This window comes from Typopeltis vanoorti, chromosome 17, assembly GCF_054136105.1.
Source record: "Typopeltis vanoorti isolate ZY-2024b chromosome 17, IOZ_Tvanoo_1.0, whole genome shotgun sequence".
Classification (NCBI taxonomy): domain Eukaryota; kingdom Metazoa; phylum Arthropoda; class Arachnida; order Uropygi; family Thelyphonidae; genus Typopeltis; species Typopeltis vanoorti.
In genome coordinates, this window is record NC_143565.1 from 15,914,673 (window position 1) to 15,936,818 (window position 22,146).

At 33.9% G+C, this 22,146-nt stretch overlaps 1 protein-coding gene across 4 annotated transcripts in view; it reads left to right on the forward strand.

The window, feature by feature from the left end:
* LOC150097180 (RNA binding protein fox-1 homolog 2-like) overlaps positions 1-22,146 on the forward strand; it is a 678,934-nt gene that overhangs the window by 419,098 nt on the left and 237,690 nt on the right. For 3 of the 4 annotated variants that reach the window (XM_090406839.1, XM_090406842.1, XM_090406840.1), the window contains exon 5: positions 13,263-13,355. The exons of the other annotated variant lie outside the window; for it this stretch is intronic. In XM_090406839.1, the coding sequence (XP_090262965.1) occupies positions 13,263-13,355 (93 nt within the window). The remainder of the gene's footprint in view (positions 1-13,262; positions 13,356-22,146) is intronic. 4 annotated transcript variants of the gene reach the window in all.

A 22,146-nucleotide genomic window follows, 5' to 3' on the forward strand; every position in this document is an offset into this window, starting at 1 on the left:
ATTGCCAAAACACCTTTGTGGGCAGGTGTCCTGATGAAAGATGATTTTTTTTTCTTCTACAAACCGAGTCTTTTCTCACGAATTTTTTCGTCTAGTCTGGTTAAAATATCGGAATAATATTCCCTGGTTATTGTTTTACCCTTTTCAATATAATTAATAAACAAAATGCCTTTATCATCCCAAAAGACCGATGCCATGACCTTTCCTGCTGAAACCATTTTTTTCTTCTTTGGCGCTGAACAATCGGCTTCTGTCCACTGTTTTGACTGCTGTTTAGATTCTGGTGTGTGTAATGGTGAATCCAATTCTCATCCACAGTAATAAATCGATGCACAAAATCTATTTTATTCTTATTAAAATGCTCCAAGCACTGTTGAGAGATTTTCATATGAGTGCGTTTTTCATCTGCTGTGAGCAAGCGCAGCACCCATCTTGCGCAAAACTTTTTCATTTGCAATTCTTCGTGCAAAATATATCCTACATGTTCTTTTGAAATGCCTATAGTCTCAGAAATTTCATGCATTTTGACTCGCCAGTCATTCAGTACTATATCGTGCACTTGATGAATGATTTCTGGTGTTGTTACACTTTTTGGACGTCCTTCACGTGGATCATCTTCAAGACTGGTACGGCCACGTTTAAACTCGGCAGCCAATTTCTTAATTGTGGAAAACGAAGGAGAAGAGTGTCCATAAACGTTTTTGAACTTCGAATGAATTTCTTTTGGCGTTAAACCTTCTTTTACAAAGAATTTTATAACCGCACGATACTCAATTTTATCCATTTCAAGGGATGCACATAACACTTTTGCTTCAGACAGCTGTATAAAACAAACTACTTGATAGAATGCCTTGCAATTCACACGGATGCTTATGACAGACGTACCAACTTAGGAAAAAAAATCTTGCCGATAGTGTTGCCATCTATGTTCGAGTCCGAGAACGTTTCAGACCACCCACGTATAAATTAAAGAAATGGAACTTTGTGTCCAGAATCAGAATGCCTTTTCTGATTCCACCACCACCACAACAACAATAAACAAACAACCAAAAAAAAAAAAACATTCAGAAGTGAATGTAAGAATTATGGACACAGTTCATATTGGTTCCTTTTAAACTCAAATCTTCTTGAAGCATTTATTTATCGCGCACACCTTTCAGGCCTCTTGCCAAATCAGAGTAAGAATAGCTTTGATACATCAGAACGATCAAGTTGGTTGCGTTGTAAATCTTTGATTTTTTTATTATTATTTTTAGGATCGGACTAAATCTACTGATTCTTTTAAAATCCTGTTTGAATTTTCCCACTTAAATATTCCCACAGTTAACGATTTATTTTCCTGAAACAGAATTTGGTTTGTATGGAGTACTAAATAATAACTTCCCAAGCGAAATTTAAGTCGTCGTAGCTTCAGTTTAGTTACCGTGGATTTAGAGAATGTAAAGACACTGACGGAAGTCGAAACAGTGTCGCAAACCTTAACACTGTCCGCCCTATCCGCTGAACAAATGAGAGCAATCCCACATCAAACAACCGTCCTAAAGCCTTGCTACTTAAAAGGCCGTCGCTGGTGTTTACAAGGAGTCTTGCAATGTGTATTGTTTAAATAAAGACGATTCTTTGTCATTCACCTCTACTGCGAAGAACTTAATAAAATCCCCCGAAGCTGGTGGGCAGTGTCGGAACGTGACGCAGATGGCGTATTCTCCAAATGGATTAAAATTAATTATGATCGGACTGTGTGGGAAGTGGCCGACAACAAATTAACTCAGATGGCAGGGTTCAAGGAGTTCTGTAAACATGTCATTACTTAGCGAAGCGTAGGATCCCATTGAAATGACATCTGACAACCTTCTGCAAGGTAATTATAACAACACTGCTACCTATCCTCCGAAAGCCGAATGTGGTCCTTTCAACAAATCGCAGTTTGTCGCATTAAGCCTCTTCTAAGATGAAGGAGAAAAGGACTACTTCGAACACCTCTAAGGTGATTAACACAAGCGATGGCTTTAAACGGGCAGTAATTAATAGTGTGTCGTTCGGCAACTGAAGCGAAACTGTTGCTATAATTGAATGGCTTGTACACCGAAATACCATTAGAATTCGTTTTTTCCGATATTTTCCAATTCGTCCAGAAATTTTGTCATACAGACGCTAAGATTGTTTTTTTTTTTTCTATTATAAAAATCAAACTGATACTAGCAATGACGATTTCAAAGTTCTGTAATAGAAAAACCAAAAGATGATTAAGTTATGAAACTGTTTGTACTTATAACAGATTTAAAAGAGAAGTACTTTTTCAATAATGCAGGCTACCCCTTTGAGATAAATGTGTGAATGACACAAGACTCCATCTCTTCTTACTTAGGAAGACCTTTATAATGCCATCTGGAGATCAATCCGAAAACTTTGATCACATTTTGTAATAGATTTAACGGTATTGATATGAACACAGATGGATAAGAAAATAACTATTTATTAACTTAAAAGTTAATATTTCGCTGGTATTATATCCAGCATCTTCAGAGAACACAACACAAAGTTTGTTACAAATGCGAGATAACCACAATCCGGGGTAACAGTGGGGCTAGTATGAGTAATTGCAGCGTGCGAACCATTTTTATCACATCTCATACATAACTTACATACTGTTTTCCGATACTAATAATAACCTTGAACAGCATTTAGCGACTGTATTCCATGAGATACAAAATTCTGAATTGGATGTGATTTGACAAAAGCTATTTTTATAGGCTGCACTTGGAAATATCTCTTCACGATATTTCTAAGTCTTCACAGACAAAGATTTTCTTCTTCCTAACATGGATTTTAGGCCAAGTGGCCTGTTCCGGTCTCATGCCATCTCTTTCTTGGTCTTCCGATTCTTCTTTTCCCACTTATTTTATATATGTATACTATTTTTGGTAGTCTACTGTTGTCCATTCGATTTGAATGTTCTATCCATTTTTGTTTATACTGTCTTATGTGGTAATTAATTGGTTTTATATTCAGGGATTGTCAAATTTCTTCATTTGTTTTATGGTCCCACTTGGTATATCCAGCTGTTTTTCTTAAAAATTTCATTTCTGCTTTTTGAGTTCGTTTTTCATCTTTCCTTTTCATGGTCCATGTTTCGCTTCCGTATAGTAGAGTTGGTTTTGACAAGACATGATATAGTCTGATTCTAATGTGTTTTTGTACTACGGATGGCTTAAATATATTATTTATTATGCCATTTACTTTGACAAAGTTTGATATTTTAGTGTATATACTAGACTAAGATAATATCTATAAAAACCACATATGGTCAAAAACATAAACAACATCGACCAATTTGGCTTACGAATGGTACATATTACAGCAAGTCTAGTTGGAGTGAACATCCTGGAAAGAGCATTCAGACACTGTCCTGTTTTCAAGAGCAGTATTATAACAGAGAGGTGGAGATGTGTTCTGTAAGCATTTTATACCACGCTCTAGTTTCTTGTTGAAATTATTGAGGATTAATGGTTCAACGTGCTGAGATTCAATCGATTGCTTTTCAAAGACCTTACACAAAGCATACAAAACAAGGAATTCTTTCTAAGTTTCAGAAGTGTGTTGGCTATAAAGTTCTCTATTAATCCGCAGACAAGATATTCTGCATTTACTTGCACAAAGGAGTCAAAGGACATTTGAATTGTTGATTTGTTTGGTATCTACATTATGATGAATTATAAAAAAAACTTTTTTTTTTTTATAATTCACCATAATGCAGTAAATATATCTATATAATATTCATCAAAGCTTGATTTGCTTCCTCAGTCTTAAGAAAAGGCTGGTTATATTCCACTAATTCGAGCCCTACCCAAGGGCCTGTGAGTTGTGGAAATACTTTCTGAAAATGAAAGCTGTGCCGAACAAAGCGGCCTTTTGCAGCTGCCCAATTTTTAATCCATCTAACTCGAGTGCTTCTAGATGTTTTTTCAATGTTTTAGGGATGGCGCCTAAAGCACCTATTATTATGGGAACAACTTTCGTTTTCTTTTGCCAGATTCGTTCAACTTCGATTTGCAAATCGCGATATTTTGTAATTTTTTCATTTTCTTTGTTGTCAATCCGACTATCTCCTGGTACTGATATTTCGATAAACGCTATATATATATATATATATATATATATATATATATATATATATATATATATATATATATATATATATATATAGCGATATATATATATATATATATATATATTCTGAAATGTAGTAAATGAGATGTCTGTTTGCAAAGTAAAGTGAATTGACCATTACAGGAGTCATACCATTCAACAGAATTGATTGAATTTCAAGAGTCATCGAATTTCAGAGGTTATATGTTATGAGTCATCTCTATCAAGTCGATCCTTTGAAGTATGCCAAAATAGTTGGAAAATGTATCTAGATTCTATCAAATGAAAATGAGTTGCTGTAGGTTTTTCCTTCTCTGAAAGTGCCCTGAGGAGACATCTACAATCATCGTACGTGATAACACCAACTCCTTACATCATTAGTGGGCTTGTCGCTAATCGAAAACAATAACAGTATCCTTTATGTATAATCCAGTTGAATGCGATGATCTTTCACAAAGTAAATGCCTCCCAAAACACATATCATTCAAAGTATTCGCTGTCATTCAATAGAAATTGAAAAGTTTGTTGTAGCATTTGAATTAAAATTCCCTCGGGACTAGGAGGAAGCAGTTGTACAGGAAACAGAAGAAAGCAGGCGTTTAGGATAGATCAAATACATTTGATCAGATGCCATTGCTGTTTACCAGTATTGCAAAATGGAGAATCTGTGTGCGTGTCTTCAAGACAATACATACCAATTTACAGAGCTATTTTCTTATTTTAAACTCATTAGGAAAAGACTCTTTGACAGACCGATCTTGGATTATATTCGAATTCTTGGATTGAGTCTCTATACAGCATTACCTATACCTGGCAATAATATTGATGTCTCAAAAAATCTACCACTTATATTAAATATGTAAATCCATTTAATTGTTAGAATTATTAATAGGAATTCGCTACGTGAAACAGAAGAGTGAAAGATAAAATCAATAGAAATATGTGCTGTATAATCAAGATAAAGTATTATTCAATGCATAATTATGTTATATGACTGATATAATATCTCAATATTATTAAAATATAAATAACAAAAGTTGGATCAATTTTTGTCGCGCGTTATGTCTCATAAACATTACTTTGTTAAATATTGATTGGCATATACACACAGTACATGTTAAGCATAATACATATATCATGGAATAAGAATCGCACCAGTGTATTAGTCTTCGAGGCTTTGGTTAAGGTTAACGCTATATATCATTGACCTTCCTCAAGTGTAGAGCAACATCAAGTCGTAACTAAAAGTAATCATTAAACTGCCATGCAAGCATAATGCCACCACAAATTACAGTCTTGTAAAAAGAGTGCTATTGATAATAGTCGGGGTTCAAATCATGAATGTCCTAATACGTCATCAACACACGTGACTCTAATTTTGAACTTGAAAAATCAGTGAAATGTTTGAATTACGCTCATTATTTCATTTCTGAAACAAATATTGACATCATGACGTTTTCTGGGTAGTTTTTCCAGTGTGTTCTTTTAAGTTGGCTATTTATTTGATGAGCAGAATTCGCACTGGGTACAGCACACAAGCGAACTTCATTGAAGTATTACTTCTCAGTAACACAAGCAACAACTTTGAAATTAATCCTATCGTATCTACATATCTACACCACCCTGGTGTATTTACTAACTGCTGTGTTTCATCTGGTGGTCAGTCTACAGACTTTTTTTCACATATCGTGTTATGTTGGGCATTCAGTGGTCCATAATTCTTTCCAAACTTGCAGCACCAAATTACCTCCAGTACCAAGAAGTTCATATATGTCGTATAACATATATGAACAGTTCAGTTTTACCAATGTATCTACTGACACTTTGGTAAAAATGAATATAACATCAACGTTTCCATCAATTGAATGGATAGGTGCTTAATGAATGGAAAATTTTGTTTATTGATTTTGTTTTTAATTAATAATATTTTCCCAGTGTATTTAACTGGAACGATGGTAAGATATTTTACAACTTACAATACGTTATTGCTACAGGATTCCTTTTCTACAGTTAAAAAAGAACATCAATGAAATTTGTCCTAAACCAGGTCGTGCAAATGCTATAAGATTATTATTGTCTCTCGTCCTTGGTAATTACCCACATGAACTAACGGTGCCACACACACACACACACACACACACACACACACACACACACACACACACACACACACACACACACACACACACACACACAATGACGATGCCTTGTAACAGGTCACAGCTCAATGATTGTCATGATGTCGCGCTAGGCAACTTGGTACTTATTGTGACTTCCGTCTTTTGTATCTATGGCAACCACAGTTGTCAATAGTAAGTGTTACTAAAATGAAATCAATCTTCGCAGTAGAGACAGAAAGAGAAAGAAGCCATTTATGATGTATTATATTGTTTTTATAAAACATATTTCTATTTATACATTTTTTGTATGTCAGTTATATTATATATATGAGAGACATTTTGTAGTGAATGTGATAAAAGGGCACTGACGTCTAGAATTCCCCACACCTTCTGCTTGTGCTGTATTTGTCCTGTCTCTGTCTATCCTTTTCTCCCATACCTTTATTTTTTTTTTTTTCACAACTCATAGAAACCCACTAGCGTCAGCGGCATGAGAGCATGGTGCCTTTTTGGAAGCAAGGGCAGAAATAAAGATCTTCATTTTCTTTTATGAAATAATTTTTTTCAGTATTCATATAGACAGACCTATCTTCCTGTCGTCATATAAATGTATTGCATAGTACAGTCAAACTCAGTGCTGCCACCTGGTTTCTTGATATCAAAGATTATTTGTATGTGTAATTATATTTGCGAAAAATATATAAAGCAAAAAAAGGAGAGATACAATTTTATGTACATATATATAACAGGTTATATATCAGTAGTTTCTTTCTAGACACATTAAAATGATTTATTGTGGAAACTAGCCAAATTTATATCGTCGGGAATTTAAAAATATAAAAAAAAAAAAATTTTTTTTCATTTACAATGGAAAAATAATAATTTTCGACATTTTGGAAATAATTATACAGTGGTCTTATTTAGTATGTTAAAAATAATTTTCTTGAGGACCCAGCAATCGAAAGAGATAATGAATAGCCAACTGCTCCCCTCCCTGAGTCCCTATAATTCCAGTAATTATTTCAATATTAGTAATTACTAACACTAATATTACTAATACTCTCAGCCAATTTTGCAATTCTTTTATTTTATTTAGTAAGTCGAATGCCTCATAATATCTTCAGATCGTTGCGCCACCTATTTCAGCAACAAATACATTTTTGCGTCTGAAAAGTGTAATCCATGTAAATTTTTTAAAACTTCTACCTATCCTAGTAGCAAATGCATAAAAGAAAAATATATATATAGAAATGCTATACACGGATTATCAATTATTTTGAAGACTAAGTCTATTATAATTATCACAAGACTCAAATATTTTTAGAAGAATAAAATTTATACGGCGTTAATATTTGCAAATTTCGCCAGTAAAATTACTTCTGGAACTGAACACCTAATTAAAATTTCTGGGCTCAAATTCAACTTTATGTTATCGAGTTGTTTTGCGAAGTGGATTGGTGAGAGTGAGGTGAATAAAGAAGAAAAAAAAATGGCATATGATAATTACTTCTGCATAAGAACGAAAATTTAGTTTGCTCGCGACAGAGATTTGGTATTTTTCATTTTGTAGTCAACATTTCATGAGTCACAAGGAATCCGCTAATTGCAAAGAAAAATAAAATTTTTCCATCGCCATTAGAGGGCGCTTCTGAACGTATTCCATCAAACTTGTACGTTTCAGTAGATTCGCGCTGCAGAAAAGAATTTTGAGAGATTTTTTTATCGAATTATTCTCATTTTAACGATTTCATAACCGTTACAAATATGAATTCATTTTTAACTTTAAATAAATGCATTCAGTTTCACTCCCAGGCATCACTTGCGGAAAAATAAAGATGGGATAAACCAATATTGCCCAAACTAAGACACGCTCGTTTATCAATTTTCTTGATGGTCCCATGTCATACAGTAATTAGCTTGTGAACAATAAAAAACTCGGTCGCCATGTATGATGAAATGGCGCTCTCTTCTCAGTAATTTTCTTCTTACTAACTCAACTAGTACATGTGCTTACTACAGTGGATATAATATGCTCTTAGGTAGTCTTAATTAATCAAATAAAATCCTTAAGGGGATATAAAAAAAGAAAAGAAAAAAGAACGGACTTTCTAGTAAGGCCTTAATGTTAAAACGGTCTTTGTGTCGCTTTCAAAAGAGTAACAAAGAAAGTAATTATGAAAATAATTGTAAATGTGATTCTGATCTTTTGGAAATTTGTAAAATATATGATCAACTTTGTGAGGAAGATTGAAGATGTTGCAGTAAACTCACTTATAATGTACAGTGGCTCATCTATAAAATATTAACGCCATTTGTTGGTTTCTATAAACCATCCTCTCTCACAAACTGTTACAAACACAGGTTTTAACGCAAAAGCGTCTAATAAAAGACAGATATTATGGACAATTTGCAATCAAATTATTAGCAAAAATGAAAGAAACGTGATTTGATTACTTCCAGTCTTCATAAAAAAAAACATTCATCTTTTTTAAGCTAATTTAATCCTGTCAATTAAAGTGAGGGTAAAAAAGTGCTGTCTAATCGACAACAAGTAATTGGATAATCCTCTCTGATACGCGATTAAGAAAAGTAATAGTTTTTTTTTTTTTCAGAATATAATTCATCCTTATGAAACCGAGTAAGCAATTAAAAAAAAAGTTAAGCCTTTCTATTGTTAAGCCTATCGCTTCGTAATTAATGATGTTTAGCTGGTGTGTTTGGAAGGGAAAAACCACTTTGAATAGCTTCATAAACGAACATATAAACATGCGATCGATAATAATACATGTTGTGCAACTTCAGATCCATCGATGTGTGGGCGTGTTTTTTCAAAGGCCTGAACGGAACCTTGTAAACCGATGAATGCCCAAGCAAATGTTTCTACCTACTTACAGATGCAGTGAGCAGGATGTCGTACTAGCGCGAGATCATTACGCTTACTTACATATCAATATTTCAATACTCCGTCCGTAGCATGTTAACGTAGCCATTTTCCACACTGATGCATCTTCTTGCTTACCGAACACAGCAAACAGAGAAATACGTTTCTTCCCTTAGCTGAAAAAAAAAAAGAAACCACTTTTGCCTACCAGTTAATGAGTTTTGCATTTTACCGAAAGCATCTGATAAAAGAAATATAGAAGCTCTCAAGTATGTAAACAATTTTTCTTTGGATGCTTACTAGTTATAAATATTAGGTTTATCATGTCAGCTACTAGCAATAAAATGCTGAACAAAAGAAAAGGCTTGCGTTGCGCCTTGTATGATGAAAGAAAACGAAGTAAATATTTACTTGCTTCTTTGGCATTTAGGAAATACTCAAGAAACATTTCTTTGAATTCAGTGAAAGAAAATTTCACACCTCACTAAAAATCACAAAACAATGAAAGGTAACTTAACTTCGAGATTTGATAATAAAGAAATAAAACTGATTTTATTAACGAGTGTGAACACGGCATCAATTATAGCTATTGCATGAAATTTTTTTTAAAGGCGTTTGTTCGCATAATCAATTTTTTTAGTAAAATTCTAAAGAAAACAAAATATGATGAGATTATTGAAATGGGTTTGTTTACAGACACGTTTTTCTAAACTTTTTTGGAATACTTTAAAGTATTTATAATTGCCTTTTTATGAATGCATTGACAACGTTGTTTGTGCAGCAATTAATTACTAAATATTACTAGAGAAATAATATATCGAGTCAAAATAAATCATAAGACGTTATGAAAATTGAGACATGGAGAAAGATAGCATACAGATTGTTCTCAAAGGGAAAAAAGGAATTTTTATGGGAAAAAAATATAAAACCTACATTAATCACACTCCAGATCCACCGAAGATACTACAAAAAGTTATGTCAGCTCTTAAACACTTTCAAAAAATTATTTCCACCGTTATTCTGAAAGCATAACTTACAGAAAATGCAAGGCCGAGCTGTGAAAGATCACTTCAGAGACCATTGCTGAGATTAAAGGTAATTTTTCATTTATAAATACGTATTTATTTGGACAGTTTCGTTGCTTTATTGCCATAACTCATACGTGAGTAGCAAGAAGTAGCGAACAAACCATCAAAAGAGAAAAGCCCTCACTCTTATTTGGCACTTAAATCCTCTCTGTAAGGCCCTCCAATGGGAAAGCATTCACAGCTAACTAGAGTGTTAGACCAATCTGATTCATTACCATTATATAACATTAATATTCAGCACACACAAAATGGTCAGTTTACTGTAGTTAAACCACTGTCCTACTGCTCAATCATCAAGAAGCAAGGTAAACAATGTTGACAGAAAACAGTAATGGAGAAAAGAATCTTTCTTGTTTGTGCTTTCTACAAACCCACAGGTCTATCGAGAACCAGCGAATGGAGACAGATGGCAAACTGCTAACTGCTCTCTCCTCTCTCTCTCTCTCTCTCTCTCTCTCTCTCTCTCTCTCTCTCTCACACACACACACACACACACACAGTGTTTATTTATTCATAATTGTAGGACCTGCTTCTTTGGTAGACTTTTTTTTTGCAGTTTCTAGAATGGAAAATCCTAATAACAGAATCTCTCGTAGTGATGCCTCTCTGGTCTAGTTAAGAACAGCAGTTCTCCTTTGTCTAAAAAGACTAGGGCTCATCTTTTGCCCCGAATGCGAGTACCAGCCCTTTTAAAATTGAAGACTTAGAGACAGACCCCAAGTCTTTTCGGAAACGTTTCTTCACACACTCACACACACACTTGAATAAATACATACGTAAGACAACCAATACTGAAGTGGGTGGTGAATTTTGCAGTACCTCTATTAGTGGTGATTAATCAATGTGTGATTCTCCTGCTGTTTCTTCTTAGGTCTCCGACAATGGCAATAGGCTTGGTTTCTCTCCGGGTGCTCCGATTTTGCTCTCATAAACATAAAACGCGAACCCATTTGGTAGTAATTTCATGTACTGTGAACGTGTAAATAGAAATTTGGGTAAATCCTGGAGTTCATTCATTTTCAGTTAACATAGAATTCTGTTTCCTTGGTTAGACTGCTAATAAATAATCATAATAATAGTGAACACACGCGAGGTTGAAAGGCCTCTACCTCCGTGTGAGACCGGCTAACTTGGCATTTGATTGAAAGGCTTCTTTTGTCATAGGCGGGATACGAACCCAGGTCTTTCCAACCAAAGCGCCCGCCTATACGAATTGAGCTAGAGAGGCTCTACAGTCTAATAATTATATAATCCAAAAAACTCTGCTCTATAGACCATTAATCGATTCTTATTCCCCAATCACGCACTACAGCGCAATTTACAATTTAAATAGTTTGCCGCAGAACTAGAACCACCTTCTTAAATTGCAACAACAAACAATAGCCAGTGGCGTACTTGTTGTCATGGTAACAACTTTTTCTTTTTCCTTTACCCTCCTTTTTTATGGAGACGCTCTGTTATCCAACAAACTGCACTTGAAGCATGCTCCTTCATCGGTGATGTCTTATTTCACGGTTTTGTGCCTCATCTGAACGTTTGTGGCTCCTTTATTCATTAAGATGTATTCTGTGCTGTGTGTGTTTAGTCAACGAAGGTTGGTAAATATTGCAAGACGTTGCACTGTTTGCTTTCCATTAGCGAAAGATATTATTTTTCAGAGTAATCTCTGTGTACCTTTCTATACAATTATTATTGCCACATTTACACTGACGTCCTCTGCATACTTAGACCTTCCACATTCATATTAAGCTGAAGTTTTGGCAATATACCAACGTAACTTTACAGATTTTTAAACTACTGTTTCAGCTTTTAGTCTCAGAAAACACGATATTAAATTGACATTAGCTAAATAATTCTTTCGTGTTTCTGAAACAGTTTAATATTGCATAGTAACTACTGATTAATTTCGCATAACTTAAAATAAAAAAAATGAAATGGAAACAAATTTATTTCGTAATTGAGAAACAAACTGAGATTTAAAAAACAAAAAAAAAAAAGTTTGAACCTTAATGAGAATATAAGGAGACTGCATTATCTGAAATCACAGCAGAAAGTTTCGGCAAAATCAAGCATTTAGCCATCGTAGTAATTCAATGTATTATGTGATGTATTAGAAATGTACTAGTAATGGCGCATTCGTGGATGAATTAAAAATGATCTATCGAGCAAGGTATTAAAACGAAAATGTAAACAAATTAAATATTATAAAAGTGCCTATATATTTGCATAACTGGTAAAGTTTACAGCACGTATGATTGCAAGAGATTTGACAGAAGTAGCCTAATTCAAAGCATTAAATATAAAAGCTACATTTCAATAATGAACGTCTGTCCAAAAAGAAGTAAAAGTCACATGTTAAAATTTCCTCTAAAACTATAAGTACTTGTGGCGCCATCTGGTAGCTAAAGATAAGAAGCAATTATACAAAGAAAATTTAAATGATTGTAAATATAATAATTATAAAAATTATTATAATATAATTATTATCTAACGTCCAATAATTATTAATTATTTATGTTAATATTTTCTAATACTAATTAATAAAATTATAACATAATTATGCCTGATTATAAAATACTTTTATAAATAAACAAATACCAGTTTATTGTCTTTTTATTATCATTATTATTTAGAAGTCAAACACATCTAGCGATAAACTTATATTTCAATGAATCATATGGCAGCACTAAAAAAAATTGAAATTAAGAACTGTTCAAATAAAGAAAATAAATAAACAAAATAGAGAAAATAATCATTTGAAAAACGTTTGGCTGTACTGTCCAAGACCCTTACACCCTCCTTCCTTAGAAGAAACTTAGACATTGTTAGATGTTACGTCACATAATAAAGAGTGCCCATGCAGGTCTGTGTTGCATGAGGGCTTATGACACATTATCTTGACTGAGCTGATGCCTTTGTCTTCACTGAGTGAATTAAAAATTTCCTGACTTGTTCTTTGCAGGCCCCAGTATGTTCTGGTGCACGGATAATAATGCATGTTTCTTGTTTGTCTCATGCATGCAGGGATTCGGTTTTGTAACTTTCGCAAATAGCGCTGATGCTGATCGAGCACGAGAACAATTGAACGGCACGGTGGTTGAGGGACGCAAAATAGAGGTGCATGATTTTATCTTTGTGATAGCACTCACTTCTTTTTTAAAAAAAAAAACTTCTTAAGTTTAGATGTAGAAATCTGCAAAGAAATGTCTATCAATGCAAGGGATTTATAGATGTCTGCCTTTATTTTGTTTTTATTCCAAATATCTCACCAACTGACATGATAGAATGGTTTGAACTAATATTCGGAGCAGATGTAAATACACTATGGCTGAATAAAGACACTTTTTATGGTGCTTGAAAATTGTTTTTGTGTGTTTGTTTTGGTTATGATTCGGCCATATTGTTTGGTGTTGGCTTTTTTAATATCTTCAGACCAAAGAGACGAGTGTTTTGCTTCTAGTTGCTGATGAATGCCCAAACTACTGTACTCCGTAGTCCAGTTTGTGCTCTTGCAATACACGCCACATGCCTGGTCATGAGCAAGCACTTTGTGATTCATATATACTTATATGTGATTCATGTAATTCATATGTAGGGGCGATAGACCTTTCTTTTGCTGATCTCTTTAGTAAGTAAGATGTCTAGCTAAAGTAAATTAGTCATTATACTCTTTTTCCCATCTCTCAGAGTGTTCTACTGTTTCAAACAAAACTAAATTGGTGCCAGTGTAGGGACAGGTAAGAAGCAGTCACAAACAATTATGTTTTAACACTAAAACTACTCCCTAATTACACAAAGCAAAATCATTGTATTAGCTAGCTGAGTATCCTCTCTGAAAGGCAGCATAAATTAGATGATCAAATTTATTCATTGCTTAATTTATATCAATAAATTGTTTATTCAATAACTGATTTTATATCTCAGTACGAATTATTCTATTCTTTTTTTTAAAAAAGTGAAAATTGATATTTTGACAGTTTATTGTATATACGTCTGTAAAGTGTAATTTAATTAAATCTTTCAATATAGTTTTGTATTCATGTTATTGTTTTATAAGTAGAGCCGACACTAGAATTGATCGCTGAAGAATAAAAAAAAAACTCAATAGAGATATTTTTTAAAATATACCAGATTTAATTGCAAAAGGCTCTTACTTAGTTTTGTTGTATGTTCCTCCAAAGGCTAGTAGACTCTGACAAGAAATATGAATCTAAGTATAATGCAGAAAACTTGCTTCATACTGGTGTTGATTGAACAACTTGGTAGCCACCAAATTGGTACACTCTGCAAATATCAACAAATCAATTGTATCGATCACGAAGAATACTGTTATAAACTAAAATAACTTGGCATTTAAGTCAAATCTATATCTTAATCCCTTCCATTCTGAAAAATGTTAATTAAAGTCAGTGAAATTATTGAACATGTCATTCTGCAAAATATATTAATTGTAATATTTCGTGCGCTGTAGTTGCAAGACGACTACAGCAGTGTACTATGCGTGCTGTGAAATAGCCTTTGTCTAAAACCAAAAGGTGTCTTGAAATTTATGCAACATTTCAGTAATTCAGAAATTATTGAAGAAAGTCTACTCTTTTTGTTCTGTGCATGATGCTGCATTAATGGGAAACTATATTATCAAAAGTATTTCAACACTGATGACGTTGAAGAAATTTTTAATACAAAAATAAAAACGGGCGAGTCTAACCTTGGCAGGAACGAGAGTAGCGCTTTTTTCGATAAGTTTGCGAATAGTAAGGATCTACACCTCCCCTTCACTGGAGTCACCATACTGGCTTCCAGTATGGTGACTCCAGTGAAGATACTGGCTTCCAGTATGGTGACTATGGAAGCCAGTATGGTCCAAAAAAAAAAAAAAGGTTTTAAGGATTTAGGTGTCGATATTCGAGCCAGGTTCATTTTCGAACTCCTCCCAACAAAATGTTTATATGCTTAGTTTTATGGAATAATATTACTCAGCCACAATTTGGGTTTCTAGAACTTCCAGTATAGACATCGGTAATAGGATGACAGTGAGAGCCTTTCAACATGACCAGTGATCTAAATTCGAGACATCTATGCTAAACTATCGTACTTCGGACAAGCCCTATTTCCAAAATACTGTACACAAGGCTTTACTGAATACTGTAAAGTCTTGTGTACTACAGTAAATAGATTCCATTTCCATTATTTCCGAAATACTGTAAAGTCTTGTGTACTATTGTAAACAGATTCTGTTTCAGAGTCAGAAACAAAATACCACCATTACTGCGACATTTCTAAGTGCTGTGTAGAATTCCGAGCTAAAACTGTACCAAATAAACCAGGTTGGGAAACTCTCTACAAGTAATGGATGATACTACCAATCCTATTGACATGCAAGCTTTGATTTCCCATTTCATAGAAAAGTCTTCGGTAACAGTCCAATCACCGTCCCTGTTCTGCGCTTCAAGGTCGGCTGATTCTATTACGTAGAGTTTCTTGACTTGAATATATAGACGGATCATTACTTCATGATTATATCTACGGGGTTTTCTGGCTCTTCTTAACATTGATAGTTGCTGACTTTGAAAGAATCAAATACTTTGTTGTTGTAAGAAATGCCAAACTGCTTATATGAAATTCGACAATCTTACTTTTTTTTATGTTCTGTTAGCTTTTCATCGTCATCCATATTCGCTGCTGCCATGTGTTTAATCGCACTTTTATATTTGTTCTTCCTTCTCATACTTCTAACTCAACACGTCCTTCGTTACTATGGAGTGCAAAAGAAACACGTTTTTAAAATGTGATGCAAATACAAGCTACATAAATTTGTCGAAAGTCTGCAATTATTTTTGAAAAACTAAAACATGGCTCCTTCAACTAAAATTACACAAATTACTTACATTTTAAGAGTACAAAAGTATAAAAGAATAAATACAATAAAGCAGTCTTTAATGTCTGCAAAATAAATGAAACAAAATAGTTTCTCAGTGCAATGGGGAAAAAATACATTTATCAAAGTGAATTTAAAAGAAGCACTTTGACATCCGACTTGTTCTAAGTTAAATTCGCATATTTTATGCATTATGTCCTCTGGCATTGTGAATGATTGTAGAAAAAAACAATCCCGTCTCCTGGTAATGGGCCAATTAACAGTCCCCAAACAATCCCAGTTATTTATCAACTAATTTTGTGCGTGTCTCGCTAGAACTCGATAAATTTTTGGAAGTGTAGGAAATCTTGTCAAAGTGAATGATGTATTGTACTGGAAATAATTGGGAAAACTACAAGCTTTTCTCAATGAAAAGAAAAGAAAGGATAGAATAGAAATATGCTATAAAACGTTTCTTTCAAAACAGTAAGGAATATAAAAATTTATTCACCAAATATGAAGCGAAAGTGGATATATTTAAATTTATGAACCTCACATGGTACTTGCATTTCGTGATGTTGAATGAACTAAACATTCGAGCAGTATTAATTTTTTTTACCTCATAACTTATGCTATCTTTAATATAACACAACAAACAACTGGGACTCAACAAATATCAAAATTGAACTCATCATCAAACCTGTCTTTATTTAATGGTGTAGCAGAATTCGCTCGATTGTAGAATACTACTCTCGAAAATAGTATTTTGCGCCAAAGTTTCCTCTAAAAATTCTTCATCCAAAAGTTAGCAGTTCTGCTAATTGATGATTCCTCTCTCACAGGCTCACTTTAGTCTGACTTACCAGGAGGTCAGTTCCTGTTTTGTGCTTTTTCTATAAGTATCTCCTTGATCATGGTTTCATTGAACTACCATCCATCATTCGTCCCATTTCTATTAAGCCTGTAATAACACGAGCAGCAGCTGCCATCCATTTAGAGTTCAACTGATAATCCGCCAAATAATAATCTAGATTTGTTTTCTGAACCAGCACTGTTTTATACTGTTCTTACAGTAGAAGAACAATAATCAACATATATTATTCTCTTAATATGAACACGATATAACAAGGTGATATACATATACATATACACTGCTTGGAAAGAAGTCAATAGACACTGCCATGAGCAAGATGCATCGGGCCTTGCGAATCACGTGCTTGTAGCTGGTATAATTTGGGGAAATATAATGCTCCTAAATCAGTGCACCTGTGCCTGGGTGAAACGGCTGCGAGAAGGGGAGGAGTTTGAAAGAGGCGTTGCGATAGGATACCATATTGCAGACCTATCTGATTGACAGATAACCGAAAACATTGGGCCATCTTAGGTCGACAATCAGTGATACTATACCAAGATTGATATGCAAGGAGTCAACTACAAGTGCTACCCGCAGTGGGCGACCTATTACTCACCGAAAGTGACTGTAGGGTACTATAAAGGATGATGTGTAAGAACAGTCCAGTACCTCAGAGTTCCCAGCATCGACTGACACAAAAACATTCAGATCCGAGGCTTGCAACATGAGATTCCATGGTAGGACCTCAATAAGATCCACATTACTGGAACCAACATGCAGCGTCATTTTCAGTGGTGAAAAGAGCGTGTACGAGATAATGAGACGTGGAAGCTTGGAAAGGTTCTATGGAGCGACAAAATCACGCCACACCTTCCACAGCCGATGGACAGGTGTGGGTGTCGCGGATGCCCGGTGAACATCTCTTACCAGAGTGCCTAACCCCAATTATGAAATTCGGGAGTAGCGGTGTTGATAGTATGGTCCTGTTTTTCTTGGTTTGTCCTTGGAACTCTGGTGTAACATTGAACTCCGAGAGATATCTGAACATTCTGGACAATGCAATGCTTCCTACTTTGTGGCGTGTCTACAGAACTGACAGTTGACGCTTTCAGCAAGACAATGTATCGTGTCTTAAGGCTGCTGCTGCAACTTTGTGGTCTGTGGACATGAACGTTACCACACTTGATTGGCCTCCACAGAGCTCGGACCTCATCCCTTTTGAACACCTGTGGGAAAAACTTCAGCGTTGGGTGAAGTCAAGGGACGTTCGCTCCACAACAGTCCAGTACCTCATTATATGCCTACATGAAGAATGGTCCAAAATTCTCACTGATCGCAATCGTACGCTTGTGGAAAGTATGCTCCGTAGGATTGCTGCAGTCATCACAGCGAAAATAGGTCCTACATCTTATTAAGTGAGAGCCATGGCTGTTTGTTCCTCATACTTCCGTTGACTTCTTTCCAAACAGTATATATTTGCCGGTCTGTTTGGCAGAGTGTATACGTCTCTTAAGGAGATAGCAGAGTTTTTTCTTCTCGGAAAAACTCTGGTGCTAAACTGTGTAAAATATGATGACAAGAATATTTCAAAGTCCCAAAAAGGATATTTTTGTTCTTTGAAAATTCTATTTTAATTCCTCCCCCCTCCCCCGCTATATAGTAATTAATTACTTATATACAAAAGCCTTCACTCTCAATCTTAGTTACAATCCAATACAAGTGAAAGATTTTTTTTTTCTGTATACAATATTCACTGAAGCGAATCTATCGACAGTTACCATCCTCAACCACTATTGTAAAAAAAAGAGTGTAAACAATATGGCTGAAAGCACACACTTTTGTTCCTAATCTCTTCTCCCTTCAGGATTAAGAGTTATAATCTCTGTGTTTAGTTAGTATTTGATAATACGATGAAGTTTTAGCAAAGAAGACTGGTAGGGGCTTTTCCTTGTCAGCTACTTTGGAAGATCATATCATCAAGGCTTAATCTTATGCGCTATTGTAAAAGAATTTGGTTATTAAGAGTTGAATTTTTTAAGTAATACTGTATTTATCTGATTCTTACCGAAATTATGAAGCTTATATTAAAATTAATACAAAGGATGTTTATTTAGAGTATTTTAAAAACGGCCGGTTATCGTCAAAACAAGATTTTGTGGATTCTATTTTTACATATCTTAAGTTCTAAATTATATCACGCAACTTTATTTATTCTTACATAAAGTGTTTCAAGTATCTGAGATCACCAAACGGGATAGAAACTGAGATTATACTGTAGATGCTTTTTATTCGCACAGTACAGCATTGTATTATACAACAATTATTTTATTATTTAAAATGCAAGGTTATAAAATATGTATTCAGGGATTAAAAAAAATAATTCTAAAACTAGAATTTGTCGTATAGAATAAAAATCGAACTTTATTTTCAAAGTCGCTTTTGAAACTATTTACGAAGAGAAATGATTCCATTAAACATTCAGTTTTGGGAATGTGTTTTAAAGATTTAGAGGGATGCGATTCTAAAAGAGCGAAAGTGAACATTGATATTGTTTGATGTTAGCTGAGAATATCTCTGTCATGCAACCGCCACTTTCGAAGATAGACTGTTCCATCTATTCACCTACACCCATAAAGGTTTAAAACTCTTATGTGAAAATCGTATAATTCTTCAAGACATGAAACAAAGATTAAAATTCTGTAACAAATTCCTTGCTTTTTGTAGAGCCTTCGTCGCAAGTATCAACCCAGTTTGATTCCTAAAATTAAGCTAGAATTTCGTGATTGTATTGAAACTGTCTTGATATCTTGATAGTTTACAGATAAATTAACACTAAAATTAGGAAAATCAGAACTCACAGAACCACATTAGGCAAATAAGCACATTTATGATGTCTTCATTCTCTGTCATGAAACAATTTTCAGGAGAAACATTGATTTTCAGGAGATCGATTTGTTATGCTTTTGCCGATCTTTATTTTCTCCTTAGTTGTTATATATCCTTTTCATAGATGGGGGAATAAGTCATCCTCAATACTGTAGAAATTTGTCGGTTTTATTAAAAAAAAAAATGAAGATTTACTTCTTCTTTTTTTTAAATTTGTATTACCAGAAATGCAAACCATACAATTTTTTGTTATATGAAATTATTCACTACCGTTAGAAACAATAATAATACATGATTGCTGATAAATAAGTGAATACGATAATCAATACTCGATTCTAACGCTTGCTAATAGGGAAATCTTTAAAACTTAGTAAACCGGCATCCTAGTAAACATATCTATATATATGTAAAAAAAATACTCCAGCACAAAAAGTTAACTTAGATCTTATTGGCGTATAAAAAAAAAAATCCTAAATTCCAAAAACAAGTTTATTTGTTACAGAGACATTAGGACTGACGGACGTATACGGTAGATATGATATGCCCTTATTCAAAAGAAAATATATAAAAATATGTATTAAATGGGGGTAAAATAACATTATTTATGTTTATAAAAACAAAACTCGGCACCGAGATTCCAGTAAATACGCATTTATTCAATATCACCAGTACATAAATTAAAGAAAATATCTGAAAGGAACGAATTTTTCAAAGTGAATAAGCTAAATCGATATATGTTTTTCCCAGTAAAGTTGAATTGAATTAACTGATAAATAAGCAGAAACTGAATTTACATCGATCTATTTTTATATAAATGTGCATAGCCTGGAGATAAATAAAACGCTTTGTAATATATATATTTGAGTACGACTTTTAATTTATGTTGTATTTCTCTTTACTATATTATAATTGTCCTATCTGTAATTTTATTATTTTATTTGTCAAATGCAATCAAGAAATGGACGATATTCACATTACTGCATATACTTCAATTGATTATCAATATTTTATCTTCCTTTCCAGATTTTTTTTTCAAAAAACCAATAACCATTTATTTAAACTAGAGTTATTTATAACTTAAATTCTTCACATACCAGACGGTTTTGTGCACTGTCAAGAAATTCTTTATAGAATTCATAAATATTACTACGAATCCATTCTCCAAACGACATTGAAAACGTTATTCATTGATGTTACAAAAGATTTTAATCTTTCAAATGAAGCGCCACCTTTCTTTTTTGGTTTCAAAAAAATAATCAGCATTTAACAAGAATTATTTAGATATTATGTTTAATATTATATTTAGATAATTTAGTAAAATCGAAGGGAATAAAAAAACAATCAACGTATAAAAACGTAGACAGAAATTAAGAAAAAAAATAAAAAAAGAATGAAAATTGAGCACATAAATATTAGATCCTATTTGCAAAGTATGACATGAATGAAAACATAAATATATTAGCATTTCCTTGTGAGCATATAAGCGAAAGTTTCAGCATGATAGTACGAAGGTTTACCGAGATAGCTGAAGGAAAAACAGAATTTAAATGTAGGTTAACGGAGGAGACATTAATATTATATTGTCCAACTCCGAAAAGACGAGAATTCCTGAATACGCTGAATCCATCTTGGCAGACGGATACTTTGGGTAGGGGTTGGGAACCATTTTTCTGCCAAGGGCCATCTGGATATTTATAACATAATTCGCGGGTCATACAAAATTATCAACTTAAAAATTCACCTGCTATATTTGGTCAAACATTTAGTTAACTCACCTCTAATGTGATGGCTGGAACTACTCTTTGATCAGGTGTGTGATGTTAGCTGGTATTGATGATGTTGCTACTCGCAACTGCTTTTCCAGGTTCGTGTCGGTCAGTCTGGAGCGTAATAGACTCTTTGCGATGGTAAGTTTTGAAAAGAACTGCTCGCAGCAGTAAGTTGTTTTGAACACAGATGCGTATTTCAATGCATGTTTCCCCAAATCATTGCTTATGTAACCTTTATAGAACTCAAGCAGTGGGAGGGTGTTGTACCTAGCTTTCAGCTCATCATCTCTTTGCAGCTGAATGATTTCTTGTTGTAGGTTATCAGGCACATCAGTTGGTTCTACATTGAACGGTGTAAAGATGTTCAATTCCATTTGTTTATTTTTAACGTCCTTGAATCTTTCATTAAATGCCTCAATTAGTTTCGCAAATTCACCAGCATATTCAAACGTCGTAGAAGGCTTTTGTCCTTCCACATGGAGAAATGCACCGTGTTATTCCTTTCGAGTTGCACTTTTCACAGCCTTAATTTAGCTTCAAATG